The 14900-nt window shown below is 44.0% G+C and overlaps 1 protein-coding gene across 3 annotated transcripts in view; it reads right to left on the reverse strand.

The window, feature by feature from the left end:
* Positions 1–482: 482 nt before the first annotated feature.
* The window catches only part of nin (ninein (GSK3B interacting protein)), a 34795-nt gene continuing 20377 nt past the window's right edge, over positions 483–14900 (reverse strand). The window contains exons 17-30 of one of the 3 annotated variants that reach the window (XM_035380169.1): positions 12748–14547; positions 12077–12175; positions 11901–11970; positions 11497–11715; positions 11030–11146; positions 10643–10756; positions 10166–10279; positions 9833–9979; positions 9556–9735; positions 9096–9245; positions 8787–8888; positions 8397–8516; positions 3173–3286; positions 483–2585 (exon numbers count right to left, since the gene is read on the reverse strand). In XM_035380169.1, coding sequence (XP_035236060.1) covers positions 2370–2585; positions 3173–3286; positions 8397–8516; positions 8787–8888; positions 9096–9245; positions 9556–9735; positions 9833–9979; positions 10166–10279; positions 10643–10756; positions 11030–11146; positions 11497–11715; positions 11901–11970; positions 12077–12175; positions 12748–14547 — 3562 coding nt within the window. In that variant the 3' untranslated portion in view covers positions 483–2369. Of the gene's footprint in view, positions 2586–3172; positions 3287–6306; positions 6386–8396; positions 8517–8786; positions 8889–9095; positions 9246–9555; positions 9736–9832; positions 9980–10165; positions 10280–10642; positions 10757–11029; positions 11147–11496; positions 11716–11900; positions 11971–12076; positions 12176–12747; positions 14548–14900 lie in introns of those variants that run through there. The other 2 variants (XM_035380188.1, XM_035380177.1) reach the window with 2 other exon arrangements.

Here is a 14900-nt window from a genome sequence, read left to right on the forward strand (position 1 = left end):
TTATACCTAGTCATACATCCAGATCACATATTAAGGGCAATGACCTTCCTTACATCATAAATATGCCATTCTTATTGACATAGTACAGCTGAATGTTGATTGACACAACACTAAACATAACTGATAAAAACTCTTAATCTACATTTCCACTTTCTCTTGCTGAAATGGTCATTATTATTGTTGCTGAAGACATGACTGATGTTATAAATTACAACCTCAAACTTCTTCACTTAAAAATTGTAATCGTAAAGCTACCCAACAAAATACATAAACAAATAATACCTATGTATAATCATTTTAAACCATATAAACACTACATATGATTTTTCAAACAATGAAATATAAAACAATTCATTCAAATTATGTAAATAATGCATTCAAACAACACCACATGCAACTTTAAGATACAACAATGTCTGTATGTATAAAACACTCATTCTGAGAACCTGGACTGAGGATATGAAAACAAACCCACACACAGAGGATTCACAAAATATCTTTATTTCTGTCTGTGTCACAGGTGATCCTCCATTCAACATTCCTAGTTCGGCACTGTTCGCTTTAAAGAACATCGCTCAAGCCAGGCCTTCAATACAGAAAATTTTTCCTTCTATACACAACAATAACCGCCACTTTACTTCCAAATAGCAGAAATGTCCAGTCCACTTCCCTTTCACTGACAGACTGGACTACTGGGAAATGTAGTTTTTGACTATGGAATTCAATTCAATAAAACTTAATGAATGAGTCTGGGTAGTTTCTAAAAAAGCGTCAGGGCCATTCTGTTGGTGTGTGTAGCCTACAAAACACTTTCCCTTAATTTTGTGGTCACATATTCAATTATATTTCAATAAATATTTTAATAAAAAAAGGACAATTGCATGAAAATTTCCCAATTTTGTTTTTTTTTAGAGAACTCAGGTGCGGTTTCAAAATTGTATCCAATTTCAATGATCAGTTCAAGCATAAATTATGGAATGTTATCGATAACAAGCATTAAATTCATATGCAGGTAGTACATTCGCCTATTCCCCTTCTGTGCAATCTCATATTGCTAAGTGAATCCACCAATCGTACACCTGTTTTCACAGTTTACAGTGAGCAATCTGTACACCATATGGAGTTCTTCAGTGTTTACACATAATGTACAGAGAAAATAAACATAATAAAAGTTATGGTGAGTGACATACAGTACAAAAACACAATATCATACATATTGCTTAAGGTAGTGTTTTCCTTCTCTCCTCGTAGTCTGAGGCAGCTTTCAAACGATTGTTGTAATCAGCCAAGAACACTTTTTAGGCAGTATAAAATACACTTGTCTTAGAACCTTTTTTTCCTGTAAGTAGCACTGAACAAAAATGTGCAATGCAACTTATTTTTTTCACCTTGGTTTCACAGAACATACACAATAAATTGGCTACACTGCCAATTTCACATTTAGCAAGACATTTTCTACAATGTTAAAAAAAATAAAATGCTCACATTTAAAGACCCCCTATTTAATGTTGTGTGACTTTGTTTTCAGAAAAAAATCATTTTAACCACTGTCCACAAGCATATTAGCATAATCGTGCCATATGACCTTAAAGGATAATGGCAGAAATCATAAGCACTCATAGGTCATTGGAAGTGCCCATTCATACAATAGACTAACTTAGTAAAACATTTGCGTTAGTGTACATATCTTCATAAAATAAATATGTACTCAGCCTTAATACACATCCTTCATCAATCGAAAGCGGTCTTGGAAAATGTTTCCACGTGGCCATAGTCACAGATTCTGTTTTACTCCCAATATTCATAACCATGATGTAAATAGTATATTTATATTCTCACATATAAAATATCTGAGAATATCTATGCCCTAATAGGATGGTTAGAAGTACTGTCTAGTTTACCATCAGGGTTTTCTAGTTGAAATATTATTCATGGAAGCAGAGAAGCTTATTGAAAAATAGCAGTGGAGTTTGTAAAAGGTACAACAGACCAAGATGACAAGCGCTTTCCTTTAAATTAATGTCCCAAGTGCAACTTCTTGCATTTTAAACACACCCCCTCGCAAAATGTTTTTAAAACAAACAAAAAAAGTAATCTCAAAGAAAAAAAGAAACCTCCCCCCCCACCCAGCTGGCTGCAGTTGTGCTGATATCAAGGTCCCAGCAACACCAACACAGATACATAATGGTTCCCAAAAAGTAAAAGATTTTTTGGAGGGAGTAGAACATCACATGGCAATGGAAACAGGGGGGTCTGAAAATGTTGATGAGGGTTCAGGTGTAGGCAGCGTTAGCAGGTGTGCAGTGTTAGCAGGCGTGCACTGACAGTGCATGTTCAGGGGCTCATGTGCGGCCCGCTCACACGGATCGTCAGGAGCGGCTGAAGTGGTACGGCATGGCGGTGAGCGGAGAGGGGCTCAGGTCACGGACGATCTTGTTGAGACTGGAAATCTTCTCCTCCAGCAGGTAGTTCTTCTTCTCGGCCACCTTCTGCCGCTGCTCCGTCATCTCCAGGGCCTTGAGCAGCTGGGCGTTCTCCACGTACAGGTCCTTAATCATCATGTCCGCCTTGGTGTTCTTGTGCAGCTAGGGATGGAAGACAAGGCGGAAACGGAGGCTAGGGTCAGCAGGTTACAGCAGTGTGTACCAACATCCCCACAGGTCTCTCTGAACCTATGTAACAGTCATAACTACTGAACGGTAGTTACTTGACTCTGTTTATACATCTCTGTGTGCATACATTTCCACATGCATGTACATTTAGCTTTAACTCAATGTAGAGCAAGGATGCCCAATCATGTTCCTGGAGATCTACTGTCCTGTAGGTTTTGATTTCAACCGCAATTTGGCACACCTGATTCCACCAATTAGCAGCTCAATGATGTCTCCAGCTGCTGAATGAGGTGTGCCATGTTAGGGCTGGAGTGAGAACCTACATGACAGTAGATCTCCAGGAACAAGGCTGTGCAACCCTGATGTAGAGATACAACTCTCGTACCCTTGAGTACGGTACCTTAACTCATGTTAATAAGTCTACGTGAACCCAGATGGGTCTAGGTAAATTTGAAAAGCCATCCTGGTGCTGAGGCATCAGCATATCATGGCGTAAAGGAGCTAGTGGTTTCCTCAGGATCGCAGTGCATGGAGGACAGCCAAGGAGCACAGCGCCGTACCTGATCCTTCAGCTGGGACACCTTCTCCTGCAGGAGCATCTTAACATTCCGCAGCTTCAGCTCCACCTCCTGCATGCGCTCCTCCATCTTAATCAGCTTCACCTCCTGCTCCTCCTGAAACACCCACAAGACAGGCAACCGTGTGAAAAACGGGCCACAGAACCCGAACCACGTCAACCTCCAAACCGAGCTAAAGTGTTACAATTTCAACACCACCACCCTGATTTTGTTAAAAATTATTTTGCCACATCCTTCTCACCTTTGCAGGTAATTCAGGTATGCAGTCTCCATGTCACATATCCTGCCAGTTCATAATTTGGTCTCAGGTTTCATCTCTAAGTAACTCCTCCACCCAACGATGACTTTTGTTTTATGTGGAAAGACGTGCAACACTTAATCTTACTACCTGAGCATTAATATAGAGAAAAACCTGCATGATGCAGACACACTGGTCCTCTATGACATGTTGAGCCAGATTTGGTGACATTCCAAGAAACATGGAAATGTGCTTTATCTTGCACTTTTTAGACTCAGATTCTTCATAGTGCTATTTTTTGGCAAACTGAGTAATAACAGAACTGATTTAAAGTGCACCCCAATGGTTTCCATTTAAAATTCTTCGTAGCAGCAAATTTAAACAGGATTTGGCCTTGTTCATTGTATTAGAACTTGTGTTAAAATGGAATAAATTGGGCATGTTTTTGAATAGAAGTAAAAATGCTCTTTTGCACTCTGTTGCACTCCCTAACAAATGCACTTCTGTATTTTCTTGCTGTGGGATATCTGAATTTACAATATTAAACTTTTCTTTCAGTACAAGCAAGAGCCATTAAACTTGTTCAATAACTTTATTTAAATTCTCAAGAATCTGATATAAACCTTTGAACGCAATACTGTGGGTCAAGAATTAATTCCAAATGTTTTTTTTTCTTTAACCATTTGCAAACATTAATGCAAACTTGAACCATAATAAATACTGTAAGATGGTGAGATCAGAGGATAACATATGGCTTCATGATAAATACAAAGAACACAAAATTCAATAGTAGTCCAAGAGCAGGCTGGTGACAGAATGGACATTGCAGTCAGACTGATGTTATGAATGGATTCAGGATAAAGACAATAACAGCAGAAAAGTTACCAAATAAATGGAAACTATTCAAAGACAAAAATTCAAAGCCTATAATTTCATGTTCAAACCTGACACTTTATTTGTTCATAGTTCCTTACACACATTTAAAAATCATTTTCTGACACACAACACAACACATAAAAACAGCTAAATAAATAAAAACAATAAAAACAAATAAATTAATATAAAATTGAAATTAAATTAAACTATATCTCTTCCAATGTCATAAAGCTTCCAATTGAAATAAGATCTGAAAAAAACACCAACAACAAAATATTGAATAGAATAAATAGCAGTGACAGAATAAACAAAAAAAGTGTCAAAAACAACTTCAAATGGCTACAAAACAAAATGACAAAACAAATACCAAGACAAAGTACAAAGAACAGGCCAGCTCTGCAGAAGAGTTGGATAGAAGTTCACTTTTTGGGTTCAAGTGGCCAATTAAAACCCTTCAGAAAGAGAACATTCATTAAAGTATTACTACTGTCAAGTCAAAATGTAGCCAAGTAGTAGCACAGCTTAATTTGGTGTGTATGGTTGTGGGTGCAATGCTTTGTGTCCTATTTACAGAGTTTCAGCCACAATAAAATACATACATCCCGTTCATACAGTTATTTTGTGGGTTACGAATGCATTGGAAGGAACTGCATTCTTTCATAAGAGGTTTGACTTCCTTTCCAAAAAAATGAGTGCTAAACTAATCCGACGACACACAAAAAAGTGACATAAACCAGTGTTAAACAACATTAGAAGAAACAAGTCCCCAGAATGTTAGGGACCATAAAGCGCATAAAATTAAACTCAATAGTGCTGTCAACTGAACATTGGGTTGCCATTGAAAGGAACTAGGGTAAACGCAAAGTTCTAAAACTCCTTTTTTTGTATGTGTACAAAACTGTGAAACAAATTTAACCAGGGCAGATAAAATTGGAAACAAACAAAAAAAAAAGGAATAATTCACTTCCTCAGATCAAAAGTCTAATATCTCATGTGAGATTATTTTACAGTCCAGACAAGGTGTTCAATGATTAACAGGTGAGCTGACCTGGGCAACAACCATCTTCTATTACAGCAATGTTGACTGCGGACTACTTCAGAGACCTGATACAAGTCCACACAAGTCCATTTCAGTCATAAGTGTCAAAGACGACATAAATAATGCATCCACACAGTACATAAAGTACAGCGCAGTATATTTGGGTCATGTGGGATGAATCCTGTATCGTGGGGAAACACCACTTCAAAGGCAAGAGCTGAGAAACGGTACCACCTGATAGTTTGACAGCAGTAAATTTGAAGATGTTATGCACTGGTGTTTAGGCTCATTGCAGCTTCAGATCCCAGACATTAGATAGCGTTTAAAATCAACTGTTAAAACTAACAAGCCTTCTAAAATGGTACATGGTACCCTGACATGACCTTATTAATCATTTATTTGTTCATAATGGGTCTGATTTGTCATGGTATCAAGTCAAACTTGACAATCATGTACCAGTAAATTTTTATATTTCCCCAAAGGCATTTCTGAAGAGGTTTTCCATGGATATCCAGGATGACTGCCATGATTAAGGAACAGGGGGAAGATCCCCAAAAAAGTAGAGCAGATGGAGATTTTTTTTTTCATTTGGGGTCCGTAGGCTAAATCCACAAGAGACTTCATGAACTCATCTCAAGTATATTCTGTATAATACAGCTCACATTGATCAGTTCATTAAATTAGTTCATTAGTCTCTTCATTAAAAGTAAATTTGCTGCCCAAATACAATGTTATTGGGCTTTCTGCTCCACTGCGCTGAACACCCAAAGTGCAGCTCTCATATTTCTAAAGGAGAGATTAGGAGGGGGGGGGGCAGTGCAGCCTGCTCAGGGGGGCCTATGTTTCCAGTGCTGGGGGCTGGGCAAAGGGCATATCCTATCTCACATTGGGACAGGGAGAAGGGGATGTGGGGGGTGAATCGTTTTGGAGGGAGGGGGTAAAGGGGTGAGAATCTGTGGGGGGGGGGGGGGGGGCGGGGTCACAGTCGGCCGATCCTCCGGTAGGTGTCTGCATGTGCTGCCCGCTGCTCCGCCACCGCGCCCTGGAGAGAGAAGGCAGGGCACACTTGACCCGGGCACAACCACCTGCCAACCAGCACCACCCGCTAGCCACCACCAGCGCAACGCCACCACCAAGTCAACGCTACCAATGGTGCAACCCTACCAACGGCACATCGCTAGTACCACCGCGACGCTACCACCAGCGCAAGGTACCACCAGTTCAATGCTGCCAACCGGCTCAACGCTAGGAGACCAAACCCACGCTGGCCCACCACACCCTGGTCAAAGGGCCACATTACAAGCGCCAGACATTTTGTAGGGAGAAGTGGAGCAGCTAAGAGCCAAACACAGACACAGGACAACAAAATGGCAGAGACAGATGCATTTGTTCCCCACCACAAGGTATGGATTAGCAGGCCCTCAAACGCAGGACACACACTCACACGCACACGCACACGCATACGCATACAGTACATAGCCTCAAGTGAGTTTCAACACAGCATGTCCATAATGTTTCTGCCAAGGTCTGCTTGCCGATTTGAGCAAGAGGAACAGCCCCGCTCCCCAGCAGTCCAGTCAATCAACAGCACAGAGCTACAGTATAGACCCACAGGAGAGGCTGAATACACCCACAGTACAGAAGGGAGGTGAGAAGTGAGACTATGATCTCTGAACCGGACAGGACTTCACAGTGAACACAGACTTCCCAACAGAGCACGAGAGAGAGAGAGAGACACCAGCTTAGATTATGCAGCTTGCCCATTTACAATGACAGGGTGAGACTACAAACGCATGTAATGTCACTAGAGTTCTGACCAGACATTTCAAAGCGCAGCACAGGGAAACCAGTCAGGGTACACAAAATCTACCAATGAGATGTGCCAGCTACAGAGGTGAGGGGTGACCATGATTTAAGGAAATGACTGCATGGAGAACCAGCTTCAGCTACTGATGGCATGACTCATTCAGTTCTACAACAGCAAATACAGGACATGGGGGGGGGGGGGAGCTACCCATGTGACTCAATAACAGCATTTGCAAGGACTGTATGCTTTGAAACATGGCTGAAAAATTAATACGACATAAAGGTTTTTGTTTTGCAGCTGTAATACACTCTTGCACCCTTAAGGTATATCATGTGAATTACAGCATTTTACATGAGTTAAACAAAAGGGGGTAGGGGGTTCGATCAACAGGGTACTGCAAAACCACCAGCTAATTGAGACTGCCTGCACTAACTGCTGGGGTTTTGTTGTCCTCCAGCGCAACAACTTGTGGACTACAGAATGAAAATACGAGGGGGTGGATGCACCCATTTTGGAGTATAAGTGTAACTAATGTGCAACCCCCCCTCCCAATTGATGGAAAATGTTGCAGCAATTACCTAGGCTGACAGTTATAACTGGATTCCATAAAGGGAAAAAATAAAATCTAGATAGGAAAAAAAGGTTTTTTAATACATGTCAATTTGCATGACATGAGATTGTACTGCAATTAGTAATATTAAGCCCATAATTAAGTGTAAAGTTACTTAATTATGAAATTAGTGAGATACCCTGCCTTGCTATCATTCAAATGCATATGCAAATTCGGTTTAAACTAAAACACAAGATCCATACAGACTCGTGAACAGGTACCAAAGAGAAGAAGCACCAGAATTTGAGAGAGTGGAAGTGCTGTAAAGATAATTCAGTGAACAGGCCCCAGATCCCATTACATCCCAGCCAAGTGCAATCCAAGCAAATCAGATCACAGGCTGATGCATTTCTCCATAACCTGATTTAATAAGGAGGACCACTGATGGAAGAGGAGAGCGCGAGAGTGCAGTGGAGGACAATGACAATCTACTTGAGGTGAGATGAAAGACACCTATACCCAGGGTTCAATAACACACAGGGCTGAGCCAATGGACTTGCACCAACAGGACACTAAAAACATTGCATCATAACGCCTGCCGATTCAGGCACAATGGTGCGCTGGACAGAGCTCCCAAGGTGCAAGTTTCCAGTGACTCCCCCCCTAGTGCTTGGGGGTGGTACTGCGCTCTCCTACCTGCAGGTTGAGCTCCAGGCCACGGCCGCCCAGCTCGTCCCCCCGGTGCTGTCCTCGCCGTTCTCCTGGCAACCGCAGTTGTGCTTGTGGTACCATGCCACCCAGCTGGGCCTGGAGAGCCTGCAGAGGAGAGAGGTGGGTCAGAGACAGGAGAGATGAGGTCAGGGTTGAGATGGGGAGGTCCGAGAGAAGAGACAGGGGAGAGGGAGAGCTGAGGTCAGGGGTCAGAGGTCAAAGTCAGGAGATGGGGAAATCAGAGAGAAGCCAGACAGAGAAACAGATACTGCTTCAAAGACTTAAGAGAGATAACTGGGTTTCATGAATGTAGAACATGCAAGATATAAGACAGAGATGGGGCGAACAGAAAGGGTGAGGAGGAACACCACTAACCTCCAACAGCTGCGCCTCCAGATGGGTCTGCCGGCTCTTCAGCCCTTCGTTCTCCTGCCGCAGGTTCTCCAGCTCTCTCTGAACCTCGCCGTGCTCGCTCACCTGTGAAAAGATTCCCCCCATCCCCAGCAGCATAAGAAACAGGAAGCTATAAGTGAACACAGACTTCTGGAACATTCCCTCTAGGAATACTGGGGCCCCTCCAGGCTCCAGACACAGAGCAGGGAGAAATGGACCACTACAAGGAGAGTGAGCGATGTAAACTCCAGTACAGCCACCCCATACAGGTGAGCATGCATGGCCCCTTACCTTCCTGTTAGCACTGACCAGCTCCTTGCGCAGTGAGTCCAGCTCACGCTTCAGACCGGCCTTCTCCTGCTCCACAGCCTTGACCAGGCTGGACTGGCCCTGCTGCTTCTGCTGTTTCAGAGACAGAACCACGGTCTCCAGCTGGCGAGTCTGCAGGAACAAACATCTTTTTAAAACACACGCCCTCTTCCTGTCCGAGGCAAGCAGAGAGAGAGATATTTCTACCACAAATAATAAATGTGTATTTTTTCACACAGTGCCTCCACAAGGGAGCACCACAGCCCTCCAGTTAAGACCTCAGAGATGAACTACAGTACCTTGTAGTCCAGGAGCGGCAAAACAGTTCAAAGCACTCTGCTGGCTGAACCCATATCCATGTTTCATATTTCTGCTAAAGCACCTTCAGGTAGCTTTGACCCTGGGCTCCAGGGACCCCTCAGCTCTGGCCCCACTCTCTCACCTTGTCCCGAGCATGGACAAGGTCCCCCTTGGTGTTCTGGACCTCCCTCTGCAACCGCTCGTTTTCCTGCCGCAGTAACTGCTGCTCCTGTTCCACCAGTCGGGCCAATTCATCCCAGTACAGTTTTTTGTGCTGGGTCTGGTACCCGCTTGTGTGCAACGCCATCTCTAGAACCTGGTTCTGAGCAACACAAGAGCCCCAGTTATACTTCAGCACGTTTTCACTCTCACTCCAGCTTATCCAAACGAACAATGATGTACCTTATCATTAGCGTTACCTTATCGTTAGCATTCTGCAGCTGTTTGTGCAGCGACATCACTTCCTGTTTGAGAGCCTCCTTCTCCTGCTGGGTGACCCGCAGGTCTGATTTCAGCCGCGCGTTCTGCGAGTTGACAGTCTGTAGGGCCTCCTCCTTAGCCTGGACCTGATGGATAAACAGTGATGTCATTATGTACCAACAGCGTCGAGCACCACCAACTAACAACCCCTACATGACAGCAGCGTAACATACGGTTCAGAACCATGAAATTCAGTGCGGAGGCCTGTGCGTTTGGATTCACCACTGAGCAAAGGTGCCGGACCGACAACGCAAAATGAAGCCAGCACCGACCTTCTCTTGTGCTGCAGTGAGCTGGGCACGGAGAGCCTGACTCTGCTTCTCCAGGCTCAGCCTCTCTTCCAGCAGGTGAGAGAGTTGACACTCCACCGTTCCGAGCTTTGCCATCTGAAAGAATGGAAAAGGCAGTGTCATTATCAAGGTTCTGCACAACGGGAGAACTGCAAGTGTTCCTGCAATCAATAAAAACAAAAAACAAAAAACTCTGAACTTGCAGAATACAAAAGTGATGTCAAAAATCATTAATGCGATGATTCATTAATTGCAGAAAGTGCAGGTAAGGCTCAAAACAGACAGCCAATGAGGGCTTGATAGACTAGAATGCATTGTTGGTGTGTGTAAATTTGAGGGTGGACGATCATGAACTGGGGAGAGGGGGGAAGAACCTTCAGATTTTTTCTGTGTATCAATTAAAAACTGGGTGTGACTATGACACCCAGAACACACCAGAGTTCAGTGGACAGCCCTTACCTTGTCCACACAGCGACTCAGTTCCCCACTTAGAGTCTCATTCTCCTTCTGAAGCTTGTCCACTCTGGACATGGCACTGGCTAGGTCCACAGTCAAGTCCCTGCCACCACAGAGCTACAAGGCCAACAACGAGGAGTTATTGCCTCATATACACACACAGCATCACATCTCAGCATTTGACAAAATAACAACCCGAGTAAACAGAATCCTACTCCAAAGGGTTTGGCTACTTGTAAGTGACGATTCACGGGCACAATTATTCTGTCTTGCAGATGTAATGGAGTGAGAGCATTTTACATTACTACTGGCGCTCGCTAATAGTTTCTTCTTATTATTCTACCACTTGAGGGCGTTCCCAGCTCCAGCTTCAGTACTGCCCAAGCTCACCTGCTCCCTGAGCGAGGAGAGCTCCTGTGTCAGCTGGACCTTCTCTTGCTCCAGGAGACTGTTCCCTTCCTGGGCCTTTGACAACTTGGTTTCCAAGGTGAACACACAAGCCTCCATCTGCAAAGACAGAAACCATGCCTCTTGGCTCATATTTTGAACTAACTACCCAATAAAACAAGCACAAGTCTTGTCTAGTTTTATAAGACGTAGATGCAAATGATAGTTGCCTGCAGTTGAAGTGCCACAACACCACAAATATTCATTGTTTCGCAAAAGCTGCAGTTAACATGATCACTTCATCATAACTCACCCTAAGGCTGTTCTACCAACGCTATATAAATAGAACAACACTTTGTGACTCTCCTAAGCCCAGGGTTATTATTAATGTCAACAAGATGATACAGGATGTAAATACGGGACCAGGTGACCTACTCGAAGTTTGGAGCAATCAAAGCATTGCATGTTACCTTTCTTCTTTCCTGTGCAGACTCAGTGGTGAGGTCATCCCTCTCTGGCTCCCCCTGCTGGTTTGGGCATCTGCCTGCCTCCTTCCTCTCACGTTGCCTGAGCATGTCAGACAGCCGGTGGTTCAGCTCCTGCACATCAGCTGCATTCTTGGTATTTTTCTGTGACAGGAGCTCATTCTCCTGCTCCAGCTGTTGTCCCTGAACCCGCAGTTCTGCCACCTAGGCAGAGAGAAAACCAACGTTCCTCAGCGCCAACATCATCCAAGGCATCACTACCCTGAATCACTGAGGCCAACATCACCTTTCACTTGTGCCCATTCACCTGTCAAAATAAGACGGTTACCTTACTCATCAACTGAAATGACTAAATACTGAGAATTATAGTGAGGCAGCTCCTGTAGTACCTGCTTCTTTAGGTTCTCTGCAACCCTTTGAGCAGTCAACTTCTCCTTCTTGTAGTGTTCAAGTTTTCGCCTGTTTGAATAAATAAAAAAACTATTGTTTGTCAGAGCAAATTAGGAATGAGATTATATACTACACGTATTGCCCGCTTTGGTCCATGATGAGCGAGAATCCTTACAGCATTTCTTCTTGGGTGTTGCGGAGGTCCTCTTCCTTCAACGCGGAGATGCTCTGTCTCAGAATGACGTTCTCTTCTGCCAGACGACCAGCTTCGCTCCTACATCCAACAGGGAAAAGCAACAATGACACGTGTGCTTCTCTGCATTCCAATACCAAGTATTGAGTGTTCGGATTCATTTTATGACATAAAAACCAGGCACAGATAATCACAACTGCATTATCTGAACAAATATCCAAATTTTTCAAAAAATATGCACATACAACATAACATAACACAACAATAAGCCATTTGCAACATGAGCAGAAGCAATTTATTGACTCTAGTTTGATATTGTGGGACACGTGCACAAACCATATACATTTCAACAGCAATGCCAAGCAGGTGAGTGGATTAGTTTCACAGGATTCAGCAAAAATATTACATCTAAAAACACGATACAGGCACTGGGTGGTTTCAGGGTACAGGGATACAAGGCCAACAGGTTAACACATCTTCTACATGCAGGTTGGCACTAGTACGTTACTGCAGGGATAAGGACGTCTACATCTGGCACCTAAGTGAGTCAGTTGCACATCAAAGCCAAGCGGGATCGCAGAGTTAGGAGACTTGGGAGCTGATGTAAGGAAGCAGGGTTTTCCAAGGTCAAGCACATTTAGCCTTTACATTACCTATGGACTCGCATCGTTTCTTGTATCTTAAGAGATCTGTCCTGCAAACCAGTGAGAGCTCTCCGGAGTTTGGCGTTCTGCCTCTCAAACTCCGTGCAGCAGTCTTCCAAGTCAGACACAGCCTGGATCTTGGCTTCCAGCTGAGAGCTCAGGTCCTGCAAGGTATCCTCGCTCATGGCCTCAGCCAAAGCAATCTCTGTATCCTGCTGAAGGACCATGAAAATGTCATTGTGTTTCTGCATGTCTTGCAGCTGAGCAATGAGCCTGGAGTTCTCGTCTTTCACCCTGGTCATTTCATCCTGCAGTCTGGCATGCTGGTCTTTGAAGTCCTGGATAAGGTACATCTTGCGGTCAAGGTCCAAAAACTGGTCTTCTAGCTTCCTGTTCTGCTCCCTGAGTCTGGTGTTTTCACAGATGCATTCCTTATACCTGGTCTGGAGATCCTCCATCTCTGAGGTCTTTGCCTCCATCTCTTTAGTATGTTCCGTCATTGCAGAAATTTCATCCCTGAGGTAGCTGTTCTCCTCAAGAGCTTGTGCACCAGCAGCCATCTTCTTGTTGTTGTCCTCCAGGATGTTCTCAAGTTGACTTCCCTTCTGCTGCAGCTGGTATACTTGCTCTTGGAGAACCAGGTTCTTCTCGTTCATAGAATCACATTGGTCCTGAAGCTCAGCAAGGAGACAGACTTGGTTCTGAAGCCTGTCCACTTGGTCTTGTAATGCTGCAATCCTGCAGATGCTGAGGTCTCGTTCCTTTACTGCCTCCTTATAATCTGCCTGCAGCTTTGAAATAATCTTTGTCTCTTTCTTCAGCTGCGACACCCTATCCTGAGAAAGAGCCTCCTCACTATCAGTATCTGCATTTTCACCACATACTTTTCCATCTGGCAAAGGGGATTGTATTGAACGGACAAGATTGTCCCCACTAAATGCCTCAGTTTCTAATGCATTCTCTGAATGCACTTCCTGTTCCTTATCAGATATGGTCAGCACCTGTATTTCAGCCTTCAGATCTTCAATCTCATTTTGTAGAGATGTGATCACTCCAAAAGATTCTTCCCTTCCTCTCTTGATCTCTTCAAAATTTTCTCTCAGCTCCAACAGCTGATTCATTTCAGCCTCCATTTCCTGAATCTTGGACTTCAGATGGTCATTCTCTGCCAGCAGTTTCTCCCGTTCCTCCACCTGTTTCTCTGCTAGACAAAGCGTCTGCTTGTTCCTCTCTTCAAGTTGATTAAGGTTACCCTGTAGCTCCGTCTTCTCCTGCTCAAAGTCCTCTGCTGCCTGTCGAAGGAGCAGTTCAATCTCCTGGGCCTTCTTTTCTGATTGGGCCAAGAGCTCGTCTTTGGCGTCTAGGTTCTCCTGCAATCTGTTGTGCAACTCGTTCAGCTGCCTGCTCAGCTCAATCTCTTTGGACTGTGCAGTGCTGATCAAGTTTTCCAGCTCATTTTGGAGCTCCCTGTTTTTAGCTGCCAAGGCATCAAACTCTTCCCTGTGGCTCTGCTCCAGTCGGTCTCGTTCCTTCAACAGCTCTTGGGTGAGAGATTGTTTCTCTTGCTCCAGAACTTCCTGCAGAGCCCTCTTTTCTTGTTCAGCCACCCGGGCAGCCTCGTCCATCTCAGCCTTCCACTTGGCCTTCTCTTCAGAGTGACGCTCGGAAAGACCCTGTAGCTCACTTTGGTAGTGCTGCTCCAACTTGGATACATCAGTCTGGAAGCGTTCCGAGACAGCTTTCTGGTCCCCCGAGAACCGTGCCTCTACCTCCCTGATCCTCTGTGAGAAGTGGTTCTCCAGTTCTTTCCTGTACATGTTAATCATCAACAGTTATCTACCCACCACCACCAGTGTAGCGTTACCCACATCTACTAAGTGTCGCAAACCCTCACACAATCACAACATTTTCACACATCAATTAAAATCAACGCAGCAAAAAAAGAATGAAGAGGTCATGTTTTCTTAACAGCAATATATAAAATCATGTTTTGCAATGTCAAGCAACACCGTTTACACAGGTCCTGCTTAAAGCTAATGCATGAAGCCCCATGAAACACAGAAATTCCCCTGAAAGATACATTTACATAAAGGCACCTGAAAAACAAGCATTGTAGACACAAAAAGAACCCCATATTTGCTCTCAAGTTGGACCAGCCCCTC

The sequence above is a fragment of the Anguilla anguilla genome, chromosome 1 (genome assembly GCF_013347855.1).
Source record: "Anguilla anguilla isolate fAngAng1 chromosome 1, fAngAng1.pri, whole genome shotgun sequence".
In the NCBI taxonomy this organism is placed as follows: domain Eukaryota; kingdom Metazoa; phylum Chordata; class Actinopteri; order Anguilliformes; family Anguillidae; genus Anguilla; species Anguilla anguilla.